The following is a 27,638-nucleotide window of genomic DNA, read 5'->3' as shown; positions in this document are numbered from 1 at the left end:
TTCGATGTGTTTAGGTTATTTATTTTGTACTAAAAATAAAAATAATACATCTAAATGTCTGACTTATTGATACAGACATTGTTTAGTATAATTAATTTCGTGTTGGCAGGACATTCGCGCGCCGGTTGTCTCATGAGTTGAGTCTGACATCTTGAAATGTAGATTGTGTTGTGCAATGAGCTGAAGCTAAACAATGTCACCGGCACCGTCGCTATTTTGAACTAGAACTTGTTTAATAATTGGTTTTCCTTTATAATATTAGGAACAAAATGACTACACACAGTGGTTTATAAAGTCCAAAGTAGAAGTGATGTTTATTTACAACAAATAATAAACTTAGCAAACACATGGCATAATTCACACATGGCAGTTGCTTCTAACTTAGTACCAGGCAATAAGGAACAAGATTACAATAAATCAATTCCAACACCCCTCCTTAATCTTGATCCTTCATTGGGGTAAGACCAAGGTCGGTCATGAAACCATCATGCTTGATTTTGCCAAGTGATTTTGTCAAAATGTCCGCTACCATCCTGGAAGTTGGAACATAATTCAGCACAACTAGTTTTCTCTTGATTATGTCTCTGACAAATAACTGTTTACGAATTATAAGTTTGGTCTTGTCATTCACGGTTCTCTTCTGCAAAATCTTCATTGCTGGCATGTTGTCACAATGCAAATTTACATGCTCAAGAAATATTCCCAGCTCTTCCAACAAGTGCTTCAGAAACATTGCTTGCTTGCATGCCTGAACCATTGCTACAAACTCTGACTCTGTTGAAGAATCAGTCATACATCTCTGTTTCTTACTTCCCCAAGACACAGGTCCTTCACTCAGTTTAAAAACATGTCCCGTACAACTTTTCCCATCAAAGTTATTTCCATGACTGGCATCAACAAAACCATGTAGAGGTTCTTCATCAGCTTGCTCCTCCACAGCATGCTTCCACAAATTCTTATTCGGATCTTCTATTGCCTCTTGATAACTACTTGGCTCTAGATCCTCACAGGTAACCATGTAAGTAACAAAATCAGGAAACATTTTAGGTTTTCTTACTCTTAGAGGGTACCTACTCCCAACATTAATTTCAACACCTTCCTCATCATTTCCCGAATCCCCTTCAGTGGATCCTCCAGTTCCAACATCGTCATCATCTTGCTCAATGTTGATATTATCGAAAATGAAGCTCTCCTCTTCTGCCTCAGGATTCCTGCAAGGTTCATCGAGTTTGGCGGTCTGGATGCTTACTAAAGTCTCGACTAGTTGAATAGTTTCATCACCGTTATTTTCTTCACGCCCATTATGAAATAAGTTTTCAAAAAACTTGACATCTCTAGAATAAATCAATCTACGGGGAGACTTAGGATCGACCAATTTGTAACCTTTGACATCCTCACTGTAACCTACAAAAATGTGAGGAACACTCTTATAGTCCAATTTGGTCCTTCTCTCCTTAGGCACATGCACATAGCCTATGCACCCGAAAACTCTAAGGTGACTGAGGTCCACATTCGATCCAGTCCATTTCTCCTGTGGCGTGACTCCAAAAACAGCTTTTGTAGGACTTCGGTTCTTAAGATAAATAGCTGCCTCCACAGCATACTGCCAGTAACCCTTGCTCAAATTTCAGTCACTTAGCATGCTTCTAGCCTTTTCAATAATAGTTCTATTTGCACGCTCTGCTACCCCATTCTGCTCAGGACTGTATCGAGTAGTGACCTGGTGCCTTATTCCATATCTATTACACACTTCTTCTAGTCTCGCATTCATGTAATCCCCGCCTTCATCTGACCTAACAGTTTTTATAGTCTGGTTGGTCTGATTTTCAACTAAAGTCTTAAACTTAAGAAAACAATCAACTACTTCATCCTTTGATTTCAAGAAATAACCAAAGGTCATTCTAGTGAAGTCATCAATAAATATTAGCATGAAGCGATTACCTTGAAGAGACTGAACATTCATAGGCCCACAGACATCCGTATGGATTAACTCTAGTTTTGCCTCAGCTCTCTTACTTGGAGTGGTTGGAAAAGATTCTCTGGAGTGTTTCCCCTCCACACAGGGAATGCATGGTTCTGGCCTTTGACTAGGAAAATCAACACCCAAAGCCATCCCCTTTTTCAAAACACCCATGCTAACATGATTCAAGTGACCCAACCTTCTGTGCCATAAATTGTGAAGGTCCACACTAACTGACTGGTCAACTTGAGTAGACATAGCTAAATTTCCATCATTTGGATCAATGTTGCATTTACTCTCTGTATCCAACCGATACAGTCCGTTTACATTTGTTCCAGTTCCACAAATTTCACCTCTTACTGAAAACCCATCTTTTATGTAAATATTACACCCTTTGTCATCAAAAACTAAAACTTGCCCTTTACTAGCTATTTTGCTCACAGATAGCAAATTTGTAGATAAATCTGGTACATACGTCACATTCGATATCACTCTCTCACCAAAGTTTTTAAGGTTCACAGAAACTTTCCCAGAACCCGCAGAGTAAATTTTGGTATTATTAGCGACAGTGACCTCTTTAACTCCCTCATTCGAGTTAAACGTGTGAAAACATTCTTTACTTTTAGAAAGATTGTCAGAACAACACGAGTCTAAGTACCAGCTTTACATTCAGGGCAGTTATCCAACCTACATTTTTATTTTTGTCTTTACCATCTGACTTACCAATTTTGGAAATTGACCCTATCTTTGAGCTATTACTGATATTAGCTTGATTATTTTCAGGACAATCCCTTATCATATGGCCTGCCTTTCTACATTTGTAACAAGTAGGAATAAAAGGCTTCCTTGTCTTTGAGCTTTTATTAGAATTAGCTTGATTAGTATTTGATTTTGATAGAAAAGGCTTCCCAGTATTGCTTTTAAAAGTTGAAAATACTACAGAGGACTCAGTGGTATCCTTTTCAGCCATGCTATTTAATTTTTCTAGTACTTTACTATATTCTACTTTATCTGTACTCTCGACTGCCATCCTAAATGCCCTGTAGGACTCAGGCAAACCTCTTAGAAGTAGACACGCCTTCATTTCATCGTCCACAGGTTTCTCTATGTCAGCGAGTTGAGCATTGAGGTCAAGAAATTTAGAAATATACTCACTCATGCTGTTGCATACTTCCAACTTCAAATCTAAAAGCTGGTCCAGCAGAAATATTCTCCTGTTTGTGCTCTTGACTTCATACTGCTTAGCTAAAATGTCCCATGCTTCCTTCGCTGATGTGGCCGTCCTGATATGTAGTTTTGGAGCTGCCTCCAGGTGCATGGCAATCTTGGCGAGTGCCCTCTCATCTTTGTCTAGATCCACAGTTAGCGGTGTCGTCTCTGCAGTAGTCCTTCGTGGTTCAATGCAATTCCACAATCCCTCATACTTTAGAGCCATCTTCATGTCAAATTTCCAACTGGCATAGTTGGCTGACCCTTTCAACTTAGCAATTCCAGGGGCTGATGTGGAGTATATAACTTTGTCTCCCATCATAGTAATTAATAAGTGTTCATCTAATGAAATTTACTATAGTATTTCTTAAACACTTCTCTTCAAAAATTAAACTGTTCAAAATAGGCCACAGAGAATATGTTACAATAAAAGTGAAACTGGGCCCATAACCACTTGTTAATAGTTGGTTTTCCTTTATAATATTAGGAACAAAAAGACTTCCACTTTGGACTTTATAAACCACTGTGTGTAGTCATTTTGTTCCTAATATTATAAAGGAAAACCAATTATTAACAAGTCTAGATAGTTTCTATGTTGGCTATGAAAATTGTTAACCGTGATTACAAAACTAATCGTGATTACAAAACTAATACTGTAGCTATAAAGTTAATAAATGTTAAAAAAAATATTTATCCCTGTTGGGTGTCAGGTGTTATCGGAATTGACTTTTGACAATCGAGTCTTGGTACCGAACCGATACCAATGTCCAAGTGGTACCTAACCAATGGATGGTGGTATCGATGACGATAATCGATACATCCCTTTTTAGAATCGAATTGAAATCCCTTTTTAGAATCGAATTGAAATTTCAATACTCGCTGCACACCACTACCTATCACTATCACCATCACCCAGTGTCAGCTGTCGCTGTCAGTGAAATGGATGACGCAAGCGATGCCTAGGTTGCCGATTATTATTAGGCCTAGTATGTCAATATTGAAAGGGGTTAAGGGATTAAATAAAACTCAAACATTTTCCTTTCTTATTATTTACTTGTCAAACATCAACGAAATCGGCTTAACCTCTACTACTCGACTCGAGTTGCGAGTATATTACTAAGTGCTTCCGGCGACCGGCGGCGTCGGCTTCCCGTGTAGGCCTATTCATGGTGGTAGGTAGTGTACATCCAACTTACCTTCTGCTTCTTTTGAACCATCGCCACTCGCCAGTAAACCGTAAATTTTGGTTTACTATAAAATCAATCAAACAAGTATTGCAAAACGGTTTATAACTATTAAAATTACTTGAAAAAAACTGTAATAACGATATCAATTAAATTCAAGGAATAATACGATTTTCACGCATATTTCCCGGTTTTTTCACGGCTGTTAAAATTCACGCATAATTCCCGATTTTCCCGGAATTCCCGGCCGCTGACAACCCTGACATATTTTTTGCTATTGCAAAGATCGGGATTTTGAATGTATTTATTAGTTAAAAAACATGTTGTGAAAGATAACATCGAGGCACTTTGAGATAAGGTGATTAGTGTGTTAGTCAAAAAGGCTAGAGACTTGTTGGGCTTTGTACAGAATTGAACAATGAACATGTTTGCAGGTGACACAAGTAATGCGCATGTCTAATGACACCTGGGCGTTCTCCTTTGCCAAGTACCTGGAGCTGCACTTCCACGCAGGACTGTACACTCCACGAGGAGTTGACTGTACACACTCGCTACATCAGTCCTGCAAGCAGTTCTTCGGCCACAAGAACATGTTTGCTTACTTCCAGTTAGTATTCAACTGTTCAGGGAAATTAACTGTATTTTTTTAAACATTCAAAATTTGTTTGTTGGAAGAATACATATATCTTTTAAAATTTAAATGGCTGTACTTGTATAGCAGGGTTAAAGAAGAAGCAACAGATACATAACTAACTCCCATAAGTAAAACATTTATATATTTTTTTAAGAGGTTGGCGGCCTCTTTTAACCTTGCATTTGCCCGTCCACATAGACTAACTGCCAGTGCGTGGCTCATATACAGCAAAGCAAGGAGTGAGCAGGTACAGTACAAAGGTACTGATAAAATGTTAACAGCAGTGACCAGAATCCGAACCCACGACATCACTGCCTTGGGCCCGAATTCTGTGACGCTACTGACTGAGCCACCGACTCACTGTTCTTTGTTATTAGCAAAGAACAAGTTGAGACATTAAACTCGATTTCAAGTCCCTCCTAGTAGGTTTTTTGTAGAAGGAAGTAGTAGAATAACTTAAACTAGTGTACCTGTTGCTCGAATTCGAGCAATTGCTATGTATTACAGGCGTTATTTTAAGACGAATAAAAGTCATAATTTGTGATGTCTTTAAAATATTCGTCTCAAAGATTATGGAAATACTCGAGATGTACATAACAGATCGATATAATCAACATTTATTGTTAATATGTTTTTTACAAATAGCCGCATTTGGTTTCCAGACACATTATGTGTCCAAAAGCCTAACAGCACGACTCCCTTCCCCATACTGCCCTGAGCTATAGGGATCGTTGAGATTCGCTCTAACCTTTCCTCTTCCCTTCATGGGCAAGTTTTCATTCCTTTTCTTTCTTAGTTTTTGTTTGTTTCTATTTTCAAAATTTAATGCCTGTATGTATCCCTGGTTTTTCCTATTTCCCTAGCTACTTTTCTAAACGTCTCAACTGTTTCCTTGTCACTCACCATGTTCTATTTTCTCATCTAGACCTATCTTATCCTAGACTTCTTCCTGTTCTCTCGTATTTGTCTCCTGAAATGAACAATTTATAGGTACGTGACTCGTGGTTTTTATTTCTCCACATCCACATACTTCCTCTTACACCATGTGAAATCTTCACAAATTCGCCTTGAAATTTTCCATGTTCTGTGACAAACTGCGTTTCACATGGGCCATCTCCCAATCTTGTTCCAGTCTCTTTCTGATGTAAAACACTCTGCTCCCAATGCATTTTACACTAATCTAATATCTCCTTTCTTCTGTTTCCGATGTAGTCCTACCCGCCTCCTTGTCTTCAAAAATCAACAGCTTATGCAGCGATTATCCAACAGTCCTAAATTGAATGTGAAATCTTTAGGCGGCTGTTGGAGAGCACACTTAAACCCAACACGGAAGGGTGCTTGCTGTATTTGGCTATCAACCACAATAGTATTATTTGTATTTCGTTTGCGTCTACCAGGTAAATTTCGTCAGCCTCCTCCTATTGGCCGTCCTGGTCAATATCTTATAGTCTCCATTATGTCTAAAGTTTTTTTGGTTATGTTTTGATTTTGTGCAAAATTTTAGTATAACCAGCTGTTTCAAATATTAGTGTCAATTTCAAAGTATTAATCTGTTCAAATGTAAACAAACATTTTCTCCATAAGAATAACATGGGAACTTTGAAGGCCACTGGGGCAGAGCCCTGATGGAATTCCTACGTTTTTTTGTTTTATGGCAAAACTACATGCTAAGACCTTTCTAACGACACCTTGGACAAGGTGATCGGTAGCACCACCACTCTAAAACAATTATGACGAAAATTTTCCTAGCGTATTAAATATATAGAATACTCTAGCATTCCTCGACCACTCTACTTTTTCTTTCTGAGAGCTTCTTTCGTGGAGGTGTAAACTATCACGTTATTGTGTGGTGAACTTTTTCTGTGCCACCAACTTCCTTTAACTCTCATATTAGTAGTTGATTGAGTATTCCTTACCTCTTCCTTAATGCATAAAAATTGATCAAGTATCACTTTGCTTACTGGCTAAGCTATGATATAAATGGACAATAAATGAGATGTCTTTTGTTTGTCACTTCCTAAGTAGTAAGTACTAACCAGTAGTATAGAATAGGCCTGTCATGTTTATAGAATTAACTGTAAAAATGAAAAGTTGAAGGCATGGCCAAATCACCAGTACGGTTTGTGTAGTCAATAGTCATGTTGTATATGAAGCTACCTTTGTCAGAATTGCAAACGGTAGTAGCAGGGTACTGCTCTAGTGATGAGATTATAATATAATCTCATCGCTGATATTATCTGATTGATCTATCAGATTTATGCACTGACACATCACAGTGTCTAGGTGACTGAAAGGATGAGTGTAGGATTGTTAAGATGATAGATTTGTTACCGGCGAAGATCTGTTCTTTTTAGCCTGTACCATTTGTTAAAATTCCAATGATCAAGAACAGCTGGGTCTAATTCCGATCCATCAAAAAGCTTTTGACTTTTCTCAGGATCAAACAGGTAACCTTCTGAAAACCAGGCGAGCACTGTATCTACTTAGCTACTTAGCTTCCTATCCCAGTTGACGGCTTAAGCTACTGAAGTTTGTAACCATTCCTTACACCTATTATTCTTTGAATAAGTTTTCATTAACCCTTTTTCAAAATAACGTGTCCAGTCTTGTTCTTAACTTAGAGTGACTTACGCTTCTTGGCAATTTTGAGACATTTTGACTGCAGGTACCACAAGATCTCAGTGTGGGAGATCTCCCTGCCGCCGTTGCTGCTGGTGACTCAAGCTGTGACGCAGGCTGTACATCAGGACATAGTACTGGAGGAGGTGAAGAGATGGGCACTCAACGGCTACGAGGTGTTCAGTGCTATACTCAACAGACTGTGCACCCTAGCGTCCAACGGAGAAGGTAAATATTCTCATTACTATGGATAAATACGACCCTGATCTTCACAGTGAAAATCATCATTTAAATTTACTTCATTATACACTTACCACCATCCTTGTGGAACAGAAATATAAAATATGTTTCTGTAGGGTTCATGTGGCATTGTGTTGGTCGTTTACAATCTGTTTCTTTTTCTTTTGACTTTATTAACTGAATTCTACATTGTAACCTGTTTCTTGTCTTCTGGTATTGTAATAGCTTCCATTTCTAATCAAACCAGAAATATGAGACAACCAGTTACTCGACATCAGCATTTCAGACTTAACCAACAGGAAAAGCCGGATCAAAAATGGCTTTGGATTTTACCAACCCATAAGAAGAAATTAGACATCTACTTGAACTTTTCAAAGTAAACAGTGAAACCGTTTCAAATTAATGACATTGATGACATAGTATGATGATATGTTGGCCTAGTTACAGTTAGTTTACTTCAGGGAGGTAACTGAGCTCTACTATTACTGGGCACCAAAATGATAAATAAAGTGGTCCCAGGCTTGCTTCCTCTATAGGAGAAATTCGCTGACAAATCTGACTTGTTTCAGATTGTATTTTTTCCTAAAATCCAATGAGCCAAATTTTATTTATTTATTTATTAACACTATTTGTGCTGTCGACATGTTTGAACATAAAATTTGCATTTATTTCAATGTTAAGCAATTGCGGGAATTCCCGTCATCAGCACCCAACGTGTTAAACATCATCACATTACATCAATTCTCTTGACAGGTGATTTGTCACAAAGTCTAATACTATACTACATTTTAAATAATAAAATAGCTTACAAAAGAGGGGATAAATGAAAGATTTCAAGCCTATGTTGAACTGGTTTTATAATATTTTTGAATCTTGTGTTATGTGGATGAGATTGTTTACAGTCCATGAATGTGTCAAAATCACTTTTAACCATTAATGGCAATTTGTAAATATAAGAGTTAAAAAAGGTTAAAATTTTAAAATGAATAAATAAATCTTTACAATGTGTGAAGAACAGTGTCTAAAATAATACTACTACTACATCAACATTTTGGAAGTTAACACTATATACAGGGTGTCCATAAAAAACCTTTCAGGACTTTGGGAAATGAATCCCCATACTAAAAGGAAGAAAAAAGTTTATGGGAAGGTGTGTCCGAAAATGCATATTAACCCAGATATCCGCCATTTTGTTTTTTATACAAAAATATTATTATCTGTGAAGTTTCTTATTCGATGATTATGGTAAAAATGTTAACATACACAAGACCTATAATAGAAAAAATAATAAAGTTGTTCCGATTGTAAATTTCAAAATGGCGGCCGTTTGAATTTTTCTAACTTAAATAACTCAAAAACGGCTAATTCTATGAAAAAATGTCAAGAATACTTTTTTTAGCACTTTTAATTTCCTATCACACGATACCAAAATCAAAAAGATCGGACGAAAGATAACTGAAATATAACGTTTTTTGTGTAATAATAAGGCAAAAATTGAGGGTTCCTCGACTAACTTTGCCTTATTTTTACACAAAAAACGTTATATTTCAGTTATCTTTCGTCCGATCTTTTTGATCTTGGTATCGTTGGATAGGAAATTAAATTAGAACTTTTTTCTTCCTTTTAGTATGGGGATTCATTTCCCAAAGTCCTGAAACGTTTTTTATGGACACCCTGTATAACAAATTGTACCCTTCAGAGTAAATTTGCGTTTCTATAGAAACAATTTCATTTCATTATTCTATTATTGATATTGACACAAGATTGAGAGGCAGCAATTTATATTTAAACTGCAACAGTGAATTTATATTTTGATAAAAAAAAAACAATTGAAACAGGAAATGAGTCACAAGAGGCTATAACGAACTATGAAGAATGTAGAGAAAGCTAGCAATAGAAAATGTTAAACAATTTAAATTAACACCTTTCACATATACGTCAAGTTGGATGGAAAAGTGCATGCAAATTATGATAGGCTACATAATAGCAAGATGGATCCACCATACAACAACCCAAAGTTGGTAGACCAGCAGTAGAAGATCGGATGAACTCTACGGACATCGATCAATGAAGGGCTTCAGAGGGTATTGAATGTAAGAAATTGTAGTAAGATAGGAAACCTTTGAGTTGAACAGAAGAAGACCAACATCTGGGCATGTAGACCTGTAGAATAAGAAGAAAGAAGCAGTAAAAGAAATGAAGAAGAAAACATATCTAGCATTAAGTATATTTTTTAGTACCTCATATTAATGTATTAAGTATCATTGTATCTAGGGTTAGAAATCTTTGTATTAGTATTAATCATACAGAGTGAGGTGGAATCATCTCGCATTCGGGAGGTCCGACTATCGGACCGGCCATTCTGAGGAGAGTTTGTACGGTTTCTTTCCTCACTTAGGCGAATGCCGGAATGGTTCCCTCAAGGGCCGTACCCCGCCAGGCAGAATGGAAGATAGAACTCAGTTCTAATTCTGTTTGGTTTATCGAACCCCTAAGTAGGTGACCCTTAATAAATAAATATAGTTTTTTTCTATTATTTTGTTATTATTTAACATGTAGGAAGAAGAAATAATATTTTGTATGTCTGCCAATCAATAAGTACAGCTACAATTTGGAAAAATGATAAAACGTGAATTGTTCTTAATATGGTTTTTTGTAAAGTATTTTTAATGGAGAATTAAGTCAGTTTCATCCTCAACCATGTAAAATGTGTTGTAGAAAAACACTATAATTATATTTACTTCCAGAGTAATTTGTTGGGTCAAATAATGTTTTGTTAGCAATTTTTCGCTGAAAAAATAATTAACAAACATACTTTGAGCCAAGCTTTCTCACGTAAAGCCAACACTTTTGTTATGTCATGAACAACAGCAAAGATAAATCAACATTTTTATCATAAATTAATTATGGTAATCCATCAAAATGGATGACCAGGTAATGGTGTGGTTTTTAAACAAATTTTCCTAGAGAGAAGAAGCTATTACCATTGGTGGCATGGTAAGACCTTTAGACCCGGGATTAATTTCTTTTTTTTATGTCCACTAAGTACTCGTTAATCAAAATATATTAAAATGGGGAGTAAATCTGACATTTTTCAGGTATTTGAGTAAAAATCCTATCAGGCAAGTGGAAGTTTGCGTAGTCTGCAGGTTTGCTGTAACAGTATTAGTAACTTTATGGTTAGATTCATAACACTGCTCGTCATCCTTACTTCTACCCCGCGATAATTTCAAATTTTCATTCAATCATTTCATTCATCTTGTACATTTTCAGCAGGTGCAATGGTTATGAAGCAACAGCTGCAGAAAGAACAGGCTTTGTTTAAGAGTCGGGTTGAGGAGATTCAGCTGCGTCTCACCTCACCTACACACTCTTCTGACCCAGAAAAAGGTAAGTTATTAGTAAGATTAAACTGTTTTTGTGAGTTTGCATTAAATCTAGTCATGTGTCAAAACCGAATCTCAAATCTCAAAACCATCAAAACTTTGGAAAAGTTTCGGTTTTGAGATTCGATCACCGAGTTTCGAGATTCGAAATCTTTGAAATTGAAGATTTTGGCAGTTTTATTCTTGAAACTGACACTGTTTCCACACAAACTGGTAGCAATAGATCTAACGGATCACCATTAACAGTAATAAAAACAGTAAATTGTATTCTGATTCTGAACTTCAAAAGGCATCTTAAATACTATAACTGGAGCAACATACAACTCAGTTTCATAGCGATATTTAATAAACACAAATAAATATTAATCACTTTGTTCTAATTACTCTAATATTCATGTTTATGTTGGTGTCTGGAGCTTAATTTATTTTATTGTTATACAAAATTATGTTGTTATTGGTTTTTTAGTCACATATTTATGTTATTATATCAGTGTCAGGAGTCGACCTCTTTCAATTTGATTGCATGCTTAACATTTTATTATTATCTATATTTTTTTATAACCTTAACTCTTGTAACCAGCTAAGTAAAAAAGTTTTGCATCTAGGTTTTGAGATTTGAGATTCGGGATTCGGTTTTTTAAAGTTCCCGTTCCGGTTTCGGTTTAAAGATTCAAAATTTCTGGTTTTGACCATCACTAATAAAATAATGTATCAAGATCAAGGTTTCTGTAAGTGCAAGTGAGGTTAAATAGCATTTAAATTTTGTTTTTCAGCTCCCAAACTACAGTATCTGTGGCACATAGAAGATTCCCTGGTGGGCCTCAAGCGAAGTATCGCTGAGGCGGTGTGTGACTGGAACACCCGACTTTCGGAGGCTGAAGCGGCGTATCACATCCGTCGGAGGGAGGAGAAGAACAAAAAGACCTTGGATAAGACTTCATCTTCAGCGGGATTGGGAGAAATCATTGATGGGGTTGGTGTAATTTTTCTTTTAACCAAACACTTGTTCTAGTCATTTTTTACAGTAAATTCTTTAACTGAAATTTAAGTAGCATGAAAATAATTACTTTCCCATATTATTTTTTTTCCATCCCGGTTATTTGTCTGGGTGTGAACTAGGCCTTTTCTATTCCTATTCTTCCACCATCTACCATCTCATTCCTTTCTTCTCTACATCCTTCTTTCGCCATCAATGGCATCAACTCAATTTTTCTACAAACTCTGTCCATCATTTTCACATATCCAAGCCTAATAATTTTTTACTACTCCAATTTCCCTTTGAAGCCGTTTTCAACAACCCATCTTTTATTTGATATTTTATTCCCAAACTCAGACGACCCTTTGTTTTGATCTCATTTGGTACATGCAGAACTTTTGCTTTATGTTAAACTAGCAGAGTACCCGTCCTTCGTAAGGGGTTGGAATATAAGTATAAAATGCTTATTGCAGTTATACTCAAGCTGTGCGTTTGCAATAAGGGAGGACACAGTTTGATAAAATTTGCTTTTTTAAATTTACAGTATTCTATAGTATTACACATCTACCATAGCCATAATGTTCTACGACTTCACCTAAACAATAGAGAAAAATAAATTATCAACAATTCGCAAAATATCACAAATTATTCATTAAATGAAAAACATAAACATAACTGTAAACAATCCTACTTCGACAGTTCTCATTGCCAATCACAGTTTTTGTTGCTGCTTAGTTCAAATTAGCTGTTTTCATAAATGCAAAAAAAATATAGTGCTGCACCCTGTTGGTAAATATTATAACTTTTTAATGCTTTTCCATATCATAGAACCAACTTTTTTAGTTGAAACAGTTGACTAAATTCTTTAATTCCCTTTAAATATGAATACTCATAAGGTTAACATGGGGAATTACAGAGCCACTGGGGTGGAGCCTGAAAGGATTTTTGAGATGAGAATATGCCTATATGTTAATCGGGAATGTAAGCTATCATCATGCCAAATTTCAGCCCAATCCGTCCAGTGGTTTATGCATGATTGAACTTCAAACACACAAACTTTCACATTTATAATATTAGTAAGATATGTCAGACGGTCAGTTAAAAAAATTGGTTTTTTCAGTAAACCTTCATTAGCCATTTTTATGAATCTTGCAATTCAGTGAAAAAGCTAGTTTTAGCCTGTATACTTTTTGTTTGTTTGAAAAAAATTCAAAGTTAAGATAAGTAATAACCTCCTCTAACCCAAAGCCGCGGTGTTGGTGTATGGCAACGTCGTGTAATGGCTGTTTCGGTAGGCCGGGCCACGGTGTTGCCACTTTTGTCTCGCTGCAACCTTCTTTCAGAGGAGGCTATGGTTCAGTATGTTTTCTAACTCCGGTGCTTTGGAACATTGTCGATTTAGAACGATACATACCAGGTGACTCGCTCCTGTGTATCTTTGCCTACCTCATGTAACAGTCGGTACTAAATGTGTTACCGTAAATACAAATTTAATGTTAAACCATGTTTTATTCCCTTTGCTCTTGTAACTTTGAATCCAGTATCAGGGACTTACCTGTTGATGTATTGTAGATGATGACCAACCAAATACTCGATGTCCAGACCCCAGACAGTCCTCGCCTAGCTCGCAGACCTCTTGGCTCCCAGCTGAGTCAGGGTTCCCTACACTCTGCCATCGATGTCACAGAGGTAGAAGATTCTCACGACACTCTGGTCGAGGACTCTATCTTTACTGGGGACTTTGATGAGTCTGGTGATAATAAGGACATCAGACCCAACAGTATTCAGGTAATTGAAACAGAATTCACATTTGATATTTTTTTTAAAACGTGTGACTCCTAATGAATTAGCTAAACCATTGTAAAGATGGTAAAGATGGAAGTCTTTCTTAGACTTCAAAGACTTTGATTTCAGTTTATGATTCTTCCAGATAAATCCAGTGCTCAGTGAAACCTCTTCAATTGCAGAAGCTAAGATCAGCCCTGTCACAAACATGATCTGTGAATCAGAAGAAGTTCAAGAGAGGAAATCGTCAGATCATCCTGGAGATGAAGATGGTAAGTAATACTGATTAAAATTAAGTTTTACTTATATTTTACTGAATGATTAAGTATCTGTTGTGACCTTCATGACGGTAATTGGGGACTGTTTTCAAGGTCAATTCCTCAATTTCAATCATCTGTGTGACTGTTTACAGTAGATACGAGCACAGGTCAGGGCTCTGTCTGCAAGGAGAATCATCCTAAACACCCTCTGACAGACAGAGTCAGCGTTAAACAGATTCTGTCCCAGCTGCTTCCTAAAGACACCCCGGTCAACCCGTTGCAGGTAACTGTGTGACATCATCACTGCTACAAATTAACAGACAAATCATTAGCTTGTGTCTGAAACCTTTGTTAATACGAGTTAAAGTACTTTCTTATAGATTATAATTTTTATCAAAACATGTATGAACTCAGAATAAAACCTTCACTTACTGCGATCATACAGTAATTTAACATACACTGTTATTATATGTTAATATCTAATATGTAGATAGCCGCACACAAGCTGCAACCGAAGAGTCAAGCTTATAACTATTAAGCTTGCATTTTTTACCAGTATTGTTAGTGTGGTTTGTTATTGTCATGTGATGTTGATGGAGGGTTTGAATCAAATTTTGCCAAGTTAGGTTTAGAAATTTCATAAGTATTGAGCAAAGCTTAGCTGAGAAATAAACAGAAGATGAAATTTGTATCAATGAATTAGACTTAATTTTATATTGAAACATGTTATGTTTGTAATGTTGCAAAGTTTACCTTAGGACAAAACATGTTGCTATTATTTTAATCAATACTTTAGAACTTTACAACATTGCTGAACATTGAAACAAGACTGCCTGTCCAATTGAGGTATTGCCTGAGGATAAATTGAGTTTCATTTTCAGTGTCCAATGAGCCCTCAGGAACATTATACTCTGCCTCCTGGAGTATCTGTTCCCGTGGTTGTTTATGAGCGAGAGCCAAGCTCCATTATTGCGTACGCACTGAGTTGCCATGACTACCGGACAGGGTTGGAGGAAATACGAGCCAAGAAGACAAATACATCTGACCAGTCTACTCAAAGGTAGGATGGATGTTATTACAGTACAACAGTGATTGAGCCATGCGAACGAGCTCATCTTGAACATAAACGAGCATTTGATATAAAACCACATTAGGACAGGACGACGTCTGTCGGGCCAGCTAGTATGTTATAATTGCTTCCATCATGCGGTGAGTTAAAAAATCAAACTAATCAGATGTTAATAATCTGGATTTGGTCTGGTTCCGATTGATTTTAATAATTGCAGGTCTATTGAACTAAACTCTGTAAGGGTGAAATCAAGTTTCAACTTTGTATTAATAACTTCAGCCTCAACACACAACAAAGCTTATAATTTTCTAAAGATTAAACTAGCTATCTTCTGTTTTGAAATTGAGTACTATAACCTAACAGCTACGCTCTCAATTAATACTCAACACCACCTAATGTGTGTCACAATACAATATCAGAAACAATGACAGTTACTTTATAATTCATACGGATGTTAAGTAAAAGTGTGAAATAAGTAGCCTGGCTTGGCTTTTTCTGATAACAATATTGTTGGATAGAAAATCAAAAATCATTTTAACTTATTTCTATCCACCCTTATCTGTTATTTTAATAATTATGTTCATATTATTATATTTTAATGCATTTGTATTAGTGTATAATTTATATTAATGGGTGACTTTACAGTCCGTTGCTCAAGCGCAAGTCTGGTAGTCTGGAGACGAAGGAGTCAGCTGCTGAGGGAAACACAAGTGACAGCCGTAAACCAGGCGTTCTTTCTTTCCTTAGGTAACTAAACAATATCCCTAAATGTTAAACTCATATTTTCTCTGCTTTCCTTTCAATATTTCCAATGGATATGGCTTATTTTCCTTCAATTTTATTTGTGAGTTATTCAATGCACGCTTGATTTTTTATGGGCTTTTAAAGACTGGTTTAAACTGAAACCTTGGCCTTGTTACTATGATGGAAGTCATTGATGATCCTTGGTTTAATTATAAAAGAATATCGTTTCAATCCAATGAAGTTATTGGAAAGTTAATTTTAGTTATAAATTTATTATAATCTGAAGAAATGTACAAAAGTGATTCAGTAAATTTAATTTAAGTAAAATAAAATACTATACAAAAACTGTATACTCAATGCACATGCATTCAAAATTTAACAATTATTGAAGGCCAACAATTATCAAACAATTATTGACAAATTATCATCACCAGGAAGTTTTGTATTAATTAACTGTACTTTTAATTGTGCCTTAAGGACTGTTCACACCAGCGTAGTCAGACGTATTAATACTTTTTCTAAATACGTAGCTGACGTAGCTCTTAATGTAATTTATAGAGAGTGTTCATACCGGCGTATTAATACGTGAGCTACGGAAGCTATGGCGCTGTCATTACGCCAGCTAGCTACACGTAGCTCGCATAGCCGAATACGTGCATGCGCACTAGCACACCGGGCTGTCACGGCCACCCTCCCTCCCCTCATAATTAATTTATAAGCTGTAAATTTTGGACCATAACACAAAAATTCACTAAAAATTATTGCATGTTTTCTGGTAATATTTTTTTTATATTATAATATAGCGCAAATGTAATAGTCTACTATATACGGCCCAAATTTGAGTGAAACATTTTCGTCAACATTAACACATTAATCAACAGACTTTTTAGGGTACAATAAAAACTGCAATTGAACCGTAGCAATCTGAACTGAAATTCATGAAACGCTAATAAAAATAAACAAATATAAACAAATATAATTAAAAAAAAAAAAACAACAGCCTGCTCACTGGCTACGTAGCCGTCAGACGTAGCTGCGGTGTGAACAGTGCACTGGCGACGTATTAATACACCGAATACGTCTGCAGACATCTGGCTACACCGGTGTGAACAGGTCTTTATAATTTTAATAAACTGACTACCAATCAATTTTAAAATACCAAGTAGTAATAGTAATTATTTTCAGGACCACCAGTAGCAGTGGTAACCTGAACCAGGGCGTGGCAGGGGCTGGGGTAGGGGAAGGCCCAACTGAGGTGGAGGAGGGGGTAAAGTCAGAATCGGAACCAATCAAGTCTAGAGGCAGTAAGGATAAACCATCATCACATCTTGAGGTGAGTAACGTTCAGGAGATATATCGTAAAACAGCATCATTGAGCATATTGATAAATAATAAATACTTTATTGTCTCGACAATATACATTGTATGGGCATTAGAAATAATTAATTTTTAACTTAGGTTTAGTATAAATTAAATATCATTTTAAAATTTTGCTGCATTTTTCATTTGAAGTCTTCAATGGAATAGATCACAACAATTTCAGTAAGGATCTTCAGTAAGGATTTGTTTTAATCTATTTTGTATTCTTCTAATTTTAAGTTTTGAACATTAATTGGTAATTTCACGTAGATTAATTGTGGGCTTCACTCACCTTTATTTTTGTCTGTGATGTCCGGGACTCACAGACATCACAGTCAACACACCCAACATGTTTTTGTCGGACGGTGATGACCGAACTTTTTTTAAACTGAGCCCACAGTTCATTAAAGCTCCGCATTTATATGGACTTCCAAAGATACATAAACCTGGCATCCCCCTAAGACCGTTAGTTAGTACAATAGACTCACCATACTACCAACTTTCAAAATTTATTTTGCCTTTACTTACACCTTATTTTGGCCAATCTGACAGTTTTGTAAAGATTCGAAGGATTTTGTTGACAAAATACACCATCTTAAACCTAGCAATAGTACTATATTGGTTAGCTTTGATGTAACCAACTTGTTTCCTAACGTTCCCATTGAACCATGTCTGGCGATAGTACGTGAAAAACTTGAAAATGACCTGATGCTGGAAGATAGAACCAAAATTCCTGTGTCTAATATCTAATATAATGGAACTGTTGACAGTCTGCGTTAGGTCAAACTACTTTCTAGTAGAGAATAAATATTATGAACAAACTACAGGAATGGCAATGGGCGGCGTGTTAAGCCCGATCCTATCTAATTTTGTCATGGAAAAGTTTGAACAGGACGCAATTGAATCATTTGAAACTAAGCCTAGAGTCTGGTTACGGTATGTTGATGATGTTTTCTGTATTTGGGAAGATTCAATGTCAGAACTATTAAAATTTAAAGAACACCTAAACAGTCAGGTAGAGTCCATACAATTTACTATTGAACTGGAAAAAGATGATAAATTACCGTTTTTAGACGTATTGGTCCAGAAACAGTCACAAGGTTGGATCACTAGTGTGTTCAGGAAACCTACTGCTACAGGTCAATACCTCAACTTTGCCTCCAATCACCCCACAAACGTCAAGACAGGTCTAGCCATTGGTTTGATTAAACGGGCCGAATCCATCTGTAGTACTGAGGAAATTTTTAAAACAGAACTGGAAAACATAAAAACACATCTCCAAAACTGTGGATAGCCTCCCCTCGTTTTTGCTAAGGCCTTAAAAAGCTTAAGCAAAGTAAACATTCCAAAAGACCCTAGCACTAAGATAAAACCCCTGACCACTGTATGTATTCCATATGTTAAAAATATTTCTGAAAAATTGAGACGGGTGAATTCCAAATACAATATGAGAACTGTTTTCAAAAATAAATATACCATCCGTAGTCGTGTCACAAAACTAAAACCCGTTAATGAGCAACAAAATACAAAAGACATTGTCTACAAAATCCCGTGTTCTTGTGGCAGAAATTATGTGGCCCAAACTTCTAGGCCAGTTAAAGTTCGAATAAATGAACACATAAAAAAAGTCAAAAACAAGGATAAGTATGGCTCTAAGATATGTGAGCACGTTGTAGAAACGAATCATATTGTTGATTGGGGTTCATCTGCAATTCTATACAAGGAGTCTGATTGGAGGAAACGAAATACGGCAGAGTCGCTTTTCATGGCAATAGAAGACGAGCCACTCTCACGACCATCGGTGGATGTCAGTACAGTGTACTTAAACATTGTTAAAAACGAACTAGAACAACTACGAGATAAGGCCAGGAGCGTGAATGGCTTATCAACAATGAACAATGCACCTATTCCCGCCCCCGCCCGTCCTCCTCCAAGCTCAGCTGATCTGGCAGTTGTGGTTAGGCGTTCGACCCGCGTTCGGGCTAAAAATAGTTTATTTTTACCCTGAAGAAGCGGAACGTTGTTTTGAGTTCCGCAAAACGTCGGACCTTGATGCCGTGGACGATTTTGTGTTTTATATGTGTGTTTTGACAAGTCCCGGACATCACAGACAAAAATAAAGGTGAGTGAAGCCCACAATTAATCTACGTGAATAATACCACCTCACGTGAATAATAACACCTCGCCTAAAAGCATGTCGTTCAAAAACATAATTGGTAATTTGTTAAATAATTTTCTTTCATTTGTAAAGCTGCGCGCGCACTACGGCGGCACGGCACGGACGGGCGGGCGGCACGGCAATTTTTAAAAGTTAATAACATTGAATGTCATATGAGTGCGCCCACTACGGCGGTACGGCCGGCAACGGACGTTCGGCAGCTTCCGCCGTTTGTTAAAAAGTCTGGGAGACAGAACTCCAGGACATATCCGAGCTGCCGTGACGCCCGTACCGCCCGTACCGACCGGGAGCACTACACATCGACCGGGCGGGCGGCACGGGACATCCGCCATTCTCAACTGATCTCTGTCAAAGTAGCAGTGTTTTCGTTTGTTGTAAACATAGATGTTAGTAAGTTGATTTTTTCTCGTTGAGAAATACCCGAAACTGTACAACATGCGACATCCGGAATATTTTAATAACGTCCGACTTGACAATTTATGGGCAGAAATGTGATCTATTATAAAACAATCAGGTAAGTTTTACACATAATCCTTCTACAAGATCAGGAAACAAGGTGTGGAACTCTCCAAAACTTAATCTTTTCCTCTTTATGTGGTGTATCTAAAATCTTTGCTTGCACCTTCTTGTCTCCTCTACCTCTGCTAAAATTAAACCTACTATCACCACTTTATCTACATCCATCTTTACTCACAATTTTTAGCTCGCAGGCTGTCAACTGTCCTAAATTGCGGATGTGCGGATGTCCCGTCCCGTCCGTCCGTGCCGTGCCGCCCTAGTGCGCGCACCCCCTCTTAAAAATGCCGTCCGTGCCGTACCGCCCGTCCGTGCCGTGCCGCCGTAGTGCGCGCGTAGCTTAATGAAGATGTTTTTCATAAAGCTTTGTTTTGTGTTTTAGAAGAAAATATTAGTAAATTTCTCAAATTATAATTCTTCACTCATAATTCATCATTTGTACAGAATTTCTCAAAATTGTTCTTTAAAAATAGTAATGTTTCGTAAATATACATTGAGTAAAAGGTAAAACCTCATTAATTGGTAATTTTTAAATACTTTCTTACAGGATTGACGTGGTTCCATGCAGACTTTTGTAATTTAAATATTTGTTTAGTTTTGGATGAAGTTGAGCACCATATAGGTATTGCATATCTAATGTTGGAAATAATTAACGAATGATATACAGTATGTAATGCGTCTTCACTACAGAACATAGACAATCTTATTGGTATAAAACCAATTTGGCAAAGTTTTTTACACAAGTGCTCAATATGTGAGTTGAAATTTAAATTTTGGTCCATAATAAGTCCTAGGAATTTGATTGTTTCTACTTCTTCTATATGTCGATCATCAATTAAAATATTTAAATTGAAATCTTTTTTGTTTTTATCTCTGATTGAAAATTCCATAAATTTTGTTTTATTTACATTAATTTCTAAATGGTTTTCCATGAAGCATTGAGCTAGTTCATTGCTTCTTAAAAACATTTAATTTGCAATTCTCCTCTACATTGGCTGGATGTCAATAAGGTCGTGTCGTCAGCAAATAATATCACTTCAGATAATTTTCTTGAATATGTCACATCATTTATATAATATATGATAAATAAAATTGGGCCTAGTGCAGAACCTTGTGAGACACCTGATTTTATTTCAAGTTTTTCTGAACTATAATATTTTACATCATTCTTATCAATAAATGGAATTTAGACCGACTGTAAAATAAGTGGCCTCTGTATAATACATAAGTACCGTATTGTGTTTCTTGAGGCAGTTTGGACTCTAGGTAAGCCTGCTATCCTCACAAAATATATCTAATAAGTTATAATTCATCGTAATCTCCATCGCAACATTCACTGCACTCGCTGTTTTCACTTTGCATAGGTTCAGTTTGCAGACTCTACAGCAAATTTCATAGTAAAGATCTACTATGCAGAGGAGTTTGCCCGTTTGAGAGCCACTATATTTCCGGCTGGTGAAGATGCTTTTGTACGATCCCTGAGTCGCTGTATACAGTGGGCAGCCCGAGGGGGGAAGTCTGGCTCTAACTTTGCCAAAACTAAAGGTATAAAAATAAAGTACAAAGTAGTTTGTCAGAACAGCATTGTAAAATATATTATAAGTTTTAGTTTCACAGAAGGCAGTTTAGAGATGACACCAATTTTAAATTTGTTGAAAAATGACGAAATTCTTCTCCATTCCATAAATTAAATTTCAAACTCAGGGATGTTTCATTGGCGTAACGTAATTCAAACTTAACTGTGTCCTTTCCATTTCAGACGATCGTTTCATCCTGAAAGAGATGTCAAGGACAGAGACGCACCCCTTTATGGACTCGGCCCCGCAGTACTTTGACTACATGGATCACTGTGTCAAGTCCGGCTCACCCACATTGCTGGGCAAGATTGTTGGCGTGTATCGTATAATGTACCGCAGCACTACGTCCAACGCGACGTTCCGCAGCAACCTGCTGGTCATGGAGAATCTGTTCTACGCACGACAAGTCAAGCACAAGTTCGACCTGAAGGGCTCAGTGAGAAACAGACTCGTCAATCCAATGGAACATGGTGGAGAAATCGTTCTGCTTGATGAGAACTTGATAAATAGTGAGTGGTAAAATTATTACTAGACTGGAAAAATGTATGTGTTTTTACAAAAAAAATTTTTGAAAGCTGCTGACTAAGATATTTTATCTTTTATTTATTTTCTCTAGATTTGGAAACCTTAGAAAAATGATGGATATGAGTGAAATGCAAGATGCTATATAGTATAGGAAGTGGGCCCGATTGAATTGTGACGTCACAGCATACCCGACGGCATTGGCCATCCCGTTGTGTGAAACATGATTGATTGAGTTGGGGCAGACATTTTCCTGGTGCACGTCAGCCATAGATGGGCTTTTGTGCTTCCCGCTTGGTGCATCAGAGCTGTCAAACCTGAGTTGCTTGATGAACTGCAGCATCTTATCTATGAGCTCCTCCCGGGGAATGTGTCTGCCCCTAATCATTGTTCCAAAGTGCTTTTCCCTTACCTCATTCAGAGCTGTACAGTATTAGAGTAGATGATCTGCAGTCTCCTCGTACTGCCCAGATTTCCTACATGCAATGTGTCTGTTATAGATCCTCAAGCGATCCAGGTTCAATTTCAGGAAGCCATTATTCGTGACCATTCCTGTGATCTGACTTAGTTGTCTCCTGTCTAATCAAAGGGCACTGGAGGCGACCGCCTGAGAAGGGGAGTAGAAAGTTGCTTACTCTATGGTGTTCAAGCCTAGCCCATCTTTTCTTGTGTTCCTCCTAAGCCCATGACTTGACTGGCTGTGAGAAATTCCACAGTAAGGCTGTGGTCTCAACAAGTCTGAGCCTGCTGCCATGTTTGCCAACTTGTCAGCTCCTCGTTCACTTCTATCCCTGAGTGTCCAGCAACCCAAAAGAGTGTTACCGTGTTGCGCCTGCCCAGGGCACATACTGCTGTGAGGCAGTCCAAGATCACCTTAGACTTGAACTCGCAGGAGTCGAGCACCTTGAGCGCAGTCTAGCCTCAGGTTCTCCCTAGCACACTTCATGATTGCAGTTATCTCAGCCTGGAACACAGTTGGATGCGTTCCCATGGGAAGACACAAGTCCACCCCATTTTGGACTCAGTGAATTCCAGCTCCTTACCTCCTTCCACGTCTTACCTTTGAACCATCGGTATATCATTCAAGGTTGCCTGTGAAAGAGGATTCCCTCCCTCAATCCACTCAACTCTGGATGGAAGAAGGATGGTGATTGGCTTGGCAAAGAAGAATCGATTCAGTATTATGTCCGAGGGCATGTCCACTGTCGAGTGCCAGTACCTCCCCTCTTACCGTCTTAGTAATCTGAGAGTGACCTCAGAATCCTCCTACATCCACTCAAAGGTTTCCACACTGAAGTCTGTAGGCAGTCTTCCTCACAGTGACCTTGACATGCAGGTAAATTGGAGTTAGGTTGAGAAGGCAGTCTAGTGAAGCTCCCAGGCAGCTGCTCATCGCACCAGTGATGATGAGACAGGCGGGTCTTTGGACATGTTATGAAAGAAGAAACATTTCTCACGAGGCAAGGCAGCCACTGCCGTCAGGTATGTAGTGACATCATCACTCAGTCTGGCCCAACTACTATACCCTACATCTTGGTTGGATTGAGCAACTGACAGAGTCTACTGATTTTTATTCACTGATTTATGTTGAAACAAAAAACAAAAAAAAACTCTTTCACCAAGAAAAATTGAACCCATAAGTCACATGTTCGCAAAATTTAGTTTATTTTGTGTAATAGTATATTACGTTACTAGTCCTGAAAATAAGTGTTTACCGGAAGAGTGTGGTCGTTCCCGTGCGAGAAGAAGTCGAGTACAGGATTACCATACGAGTCCGGTACACACATTTTGGACGAGTTACGTACGATAGTTTACGCCATACTCTAAATCCGTACAAATCCTTATATATTTCCACCAACTAAAGGTCTAAAAATCACTAGTCATAACCTCTAAGAGAGGTTGTTTTTGTTTATAACCACTCACTGCCACCTAAATACAGTATAATCAACTGATTGGTGTCCGGTAAAACTCATTGCAGTACAGTAGTACGCAATGAAACCCCATTTGAATAAGCTGGCGGCAAACAGCTGTTTTCTGGACTAAAACCTTGCGTGGGAAGTTCGTCAAAATAGTGAAGTGTGGCGTAAAAACAATTGTGATGCAATAAAATAAAGATCAAATTCCTTCTTTCAAACTTAAAAAACTAAAACAATTCCAGGTGATGGTAACAGATTACTTAAAACTTTGAATGTTTCAGTGACGTGTGACAGTCCGTTGTACATTCTGCCGCACTCCAAGACAGTTCTGATGCAAGCCATCCAGTCGGACACACTGTTCCTGGCCGGCCAGTCTGTCATGGATTACTCACTTCTGGTCGGATTGGATGAAACCAACAAGGAACTAGTGGTTGGCATCATTGGTTAGTAAACAATGTTTTCTTAAAGTCTTTCATTGCCAAAAATGTCACATTGATACAGTTAAACCGAGACCATAATAAAAATTTGAAATCAATTTGAAAATCAGCTGGGCAACAGGAATTTTCCACCATGGCACGGGGAGTTGGTCCGACCTGGCCAACTAAATGTAATGTAGAATCTTATACCATTATAAAGATAAAGTTTAGAAAACAATTCTATTCAATTTTGCCTTCTAGTTAAAGATTATTTTACTTTTTTCCTTGTTTTAGTGAATTCCCCATTGAGGGAGTAAGCTATTACTGTAGGTCTCAACAATCAAACATGCCGGTAATCAATTATTGCCCAATAATACACATCTAATCAAGCATTTTGCTACTGTTGTTTACTTATTTGAACTGTATTGTGTCTCCCAAAAATTGAATTATAAATCTAGAAAATAAATGAGAACATGTAAAAAATTTTCATTAAATAAATAGATAATTAAATCATGGGCTCAAAACGTTTGGAGATTCCAGATCTTGCCCTGGTTTTTGTGCTACGGCCTTAGTTGTGTGTGTGAGTTGTTTTCCTCAAATATTGACGTTTACCATTTGCAATCCATAACATTGAAAGTTTTGTTACAGATTACATCAGAACTTTTACATGGGACAAACGACTGGAGACAATGGTAAAGAAGTCTGGTTTGTTGGGAGGGCAAGGCAAACTCCCGACCATTGTAAGCCCGGAAGAGTATAGAGACAGGTTCATTGCTGCTATGCATCGTTACTTCCTGCCTGTACCCGACCAGTGGACGGGTCTGGGCAAGGGGCTGGACTTTTAAGAGTTCAATTTTGCTGATATATTCAGAACTCTTTGTTACCAAGTTAATTTTAGTGTAAAAATGAAATATTGTTCCTTTGTTGTCCAGAAGCCTGTGGTCCTAAAATGTGAAGTTGGTACATAAAAAGGCAATTTTCTTTTATTCAGGGTACAGTTGCCGGTGCACTGATTGGGGATTGTATGAAATGTAGGTATAAAATTTAGACCCGTCCATACATTGTGTAAAAACAGCTCCTACTTATTTACAATATTGAATGACTTCCTATCAAGTATCAATATTTTTAGAGAGAATGCCTTGATATGACGCTTTTTATTGATTTTGTTAAGTTTAATATATATGTACCGTTGCCAAAAACAGTATACCAAAAATAATATTTTTAGAACTAATAAGTGTAAGATATTTGTGTGCTTCGTTTTCTTATAACTATTACCAGTTATGGGACTTCACACATTCCAAATTATTTACATGTCACAGCCTATCAGACACTAGCCTAAGTGGCCTTAAAGAACCCTTTCATTATAACTGTTAGAGAGAAAAACGCAAAACGCATAGCAAGTGTTTTTAAGTTAAATATGTATTGTTGCTAATTTAATTTTTACATGGTTTTTGTCGTGTTGCATATTATTGACATTAACTAATTGAAAATGAAATGTAAAAATATTCAAGAAATTTAGGAATAAAGTTAATGTTTGTTGGTTTGACAGAGTAATACATGTTTCATATAAATTACGGTAATAGCATTTTGTATTTAATATCAAGAAAGAAATTATTTTGGGAGCTAAATTAAAATTATAAAGGTAAAAATTTACGAAATTAACATTTATGAAATCAGTTATCTTTAAGGATGTCTAATAGGTACCTGGGTATGCATTACAACTGAGGGTAAATACTCAGATTTTTCATAAGTACCTCTGGATATTCAAATTATTATTTAGCTACAAGCTTCACTTGAGTTTTAATTTAGCATAGATATACAATTGATATGTTTTAATATTGTAAATTAATAGGTTCACTGTTCAAATAATTGTCTTACACAAACATTTATGTAACTAATATTTTTTTAATGATGCTTTTTCCAAAACTTTTAAATATTTTAGCTACAAAGTAATTTTGGAAAGGTAAAGGGTATCTATTGCATTATTGTTATACTTTAGCAGGTGAATTTTGGACGCTATTAAATATATGGCTATTAAATGTAATGGGGTGTATATATTGTTATTGTACATATATAATATGTATATATTGCCCCTTGTTTCTTATATTGTTGTCACTGTTCTACTAGGCTATTTCAATTGTTACATTATTTTAAGATATAATTTATTGCACATTGTGTAAATGAAACTGATAATATCCATATTACAAAGAAAGATTGTATAGTATAAATGTATTTTACCAATTTTATTTGTAAATAGAAATATTCTTACGTACCTACAAAATACAAATAATGTGATAGTATCTATTAAAAGTCAAAGCTATGATGACATGTTGTATTTGTTTGATTTACCTCACTGGGGTCACCTCTTTTTGATTTATACTGAATTGAACTTGCCACTTACTTTGTGTATCTAGCAGTACATTTAAGATAGTCCCAAGACAACCTTGAAAGAATTGTGTTTTACCCGTGGAGAGTGTTTTTTTTCGTGTTTTCTATGCCAATGGAATTAAATTTTCAAGAGATCATCTTCAGGAGGACGTTGTCATCTTCATTTTGTTCTTGCGAACAAGAATTCTTGCCGTCTAGACTCTACTTCCGTGTTGCTACCGCTTAAACAATTCGTAATTGTTATCGGCCATTTTCCACGTTTTGTAAAACTGGGTCTCAATGTTTTTTTTTTTTGTTTTTTTTAACAACGTGTTGAAGAAGAAGAAATGAAGAAGACAACGTCTGCCTCAAGATGATCCCGAAACCGGTCGCCTTTAAGGTCACAAGAATCACTTGACAGCAGGTAATTTCACCAGTACGTATTGGTCAGTGATTCCGAGGCTTGACTCAAACAATATATATATACATATCTATAATAAAATTAGAGTTTTGTCTCTACATTGCTCAGAATTATATATTTTTAGGTTATTTTTATGTTTTTTTATACATTAAAAAAGCAGAAACGAGTCTTATCTCTATTTCTGTCTGTCTTTCTGTAACACTCAAGATGGCATTTTACGCAATCTTCTCCAGGAAAACGAGAGTACCTATCAAGATCCAAGTCATTTTAATGTATTCACTGGATTGACGATAGTGTCT

At 36.8% G+C, this 27,638-nt stretch overlaps 1 protein-coding gene across 3 annotated transcripts in view; it reads left to right on the top strand.

Moving 5' to 3' along the window:
* The window catches only part of LOC129002272 (1-phosphatidylinositol 3-phosphate 5-kinase), a 57,783-nt gene extending 30,906 nt beyond the window's left edge, over positions 1 to 26,877 (top strand). For 2 of the 3 annotated variants that reach the window (XM_054429951.1, XM_054429953.1), the window contains 14 exons: positions 4,788 to 4,960; positions 7,653 to 7,834; positions 11,120 to 11,236; positions 12,006 to 12,205; positions 13,781 to 13,996; positions 14,139 to 14,265; positions 14,406 to 14,536; positions 15,135 to 15,313; positions 15,968 to 16,069; positions 17,252 to 17,399; positions 21,485 to 21,665; positions 21,880 to 22,206; positions 24,417 to 24,578; positions 25,200 to 26,877. In XM_054429951.1, the coding sequence (XP_054285926.1) occupies positions 4,788 to 4,960; positions 7,653 to 7,834; positions 11,120 to 11,236; positions 12,006 to 12,205; positions 13,781 to 13,996; positions 14,139 to 14,265; positions 14,406 to 14,536; positions 15,135 to 15,313; positions 15,968 to 16,069; positions 17,252 to 17,399; positions 21,485 to 21,665; positions 21,880 to 22,206; positions 24,417 to 24,578; positions 25,200 to 25,396 (2,442 nt within the window). In that variant the 3' untranslated portion in view covers positions 25,397 to 26,877. The remainder of the gene's footprint in view (positions 1 to 4,787; positions 4,961 to 7,652; positions 7,835 to 11,119; positions 11,237 to 12,005; positions 12,206 to 13,780; positions 13,997 to 14,138; positions 14,266 to 14,405; positions 14,537 to 15,134; positions 15,314 to 15,967; positions 16,070 to 17,251; positions 17,400 to 21,484; positions 21,666 to 21,879; positions 22,207 to 24,416; positions 24,579 to 25,199) is intronic. The other variant, XM_054429952.1, reaches the window with a different exon arrangement.
* Positions 26,878 to 27,638: the final 761 nt, after the last annotated feature.

This window comes from Macrosteles quadrilineatus, unplaced genomic scaffold (assembly GCF_028750875.1).
Source record: "Macrosteles quadrilineatus isolate MER2022 unplaced genomic scaffold, UCM_ALF_1.0 Scaffold_9__3_contigs__length_116548681, whole genome shotgun sequence".
NCBI lineage: Eukaryota > Metazoa > Arthropoda > Insecta > Hemiptera > Cicadellidae > Macrosteles > Macrosteles quadrilineatus.
Note: the sequence above shows the minus strand (reverse complement) of the source record. Positions and strands in the feature narration are given on the sequence as shown.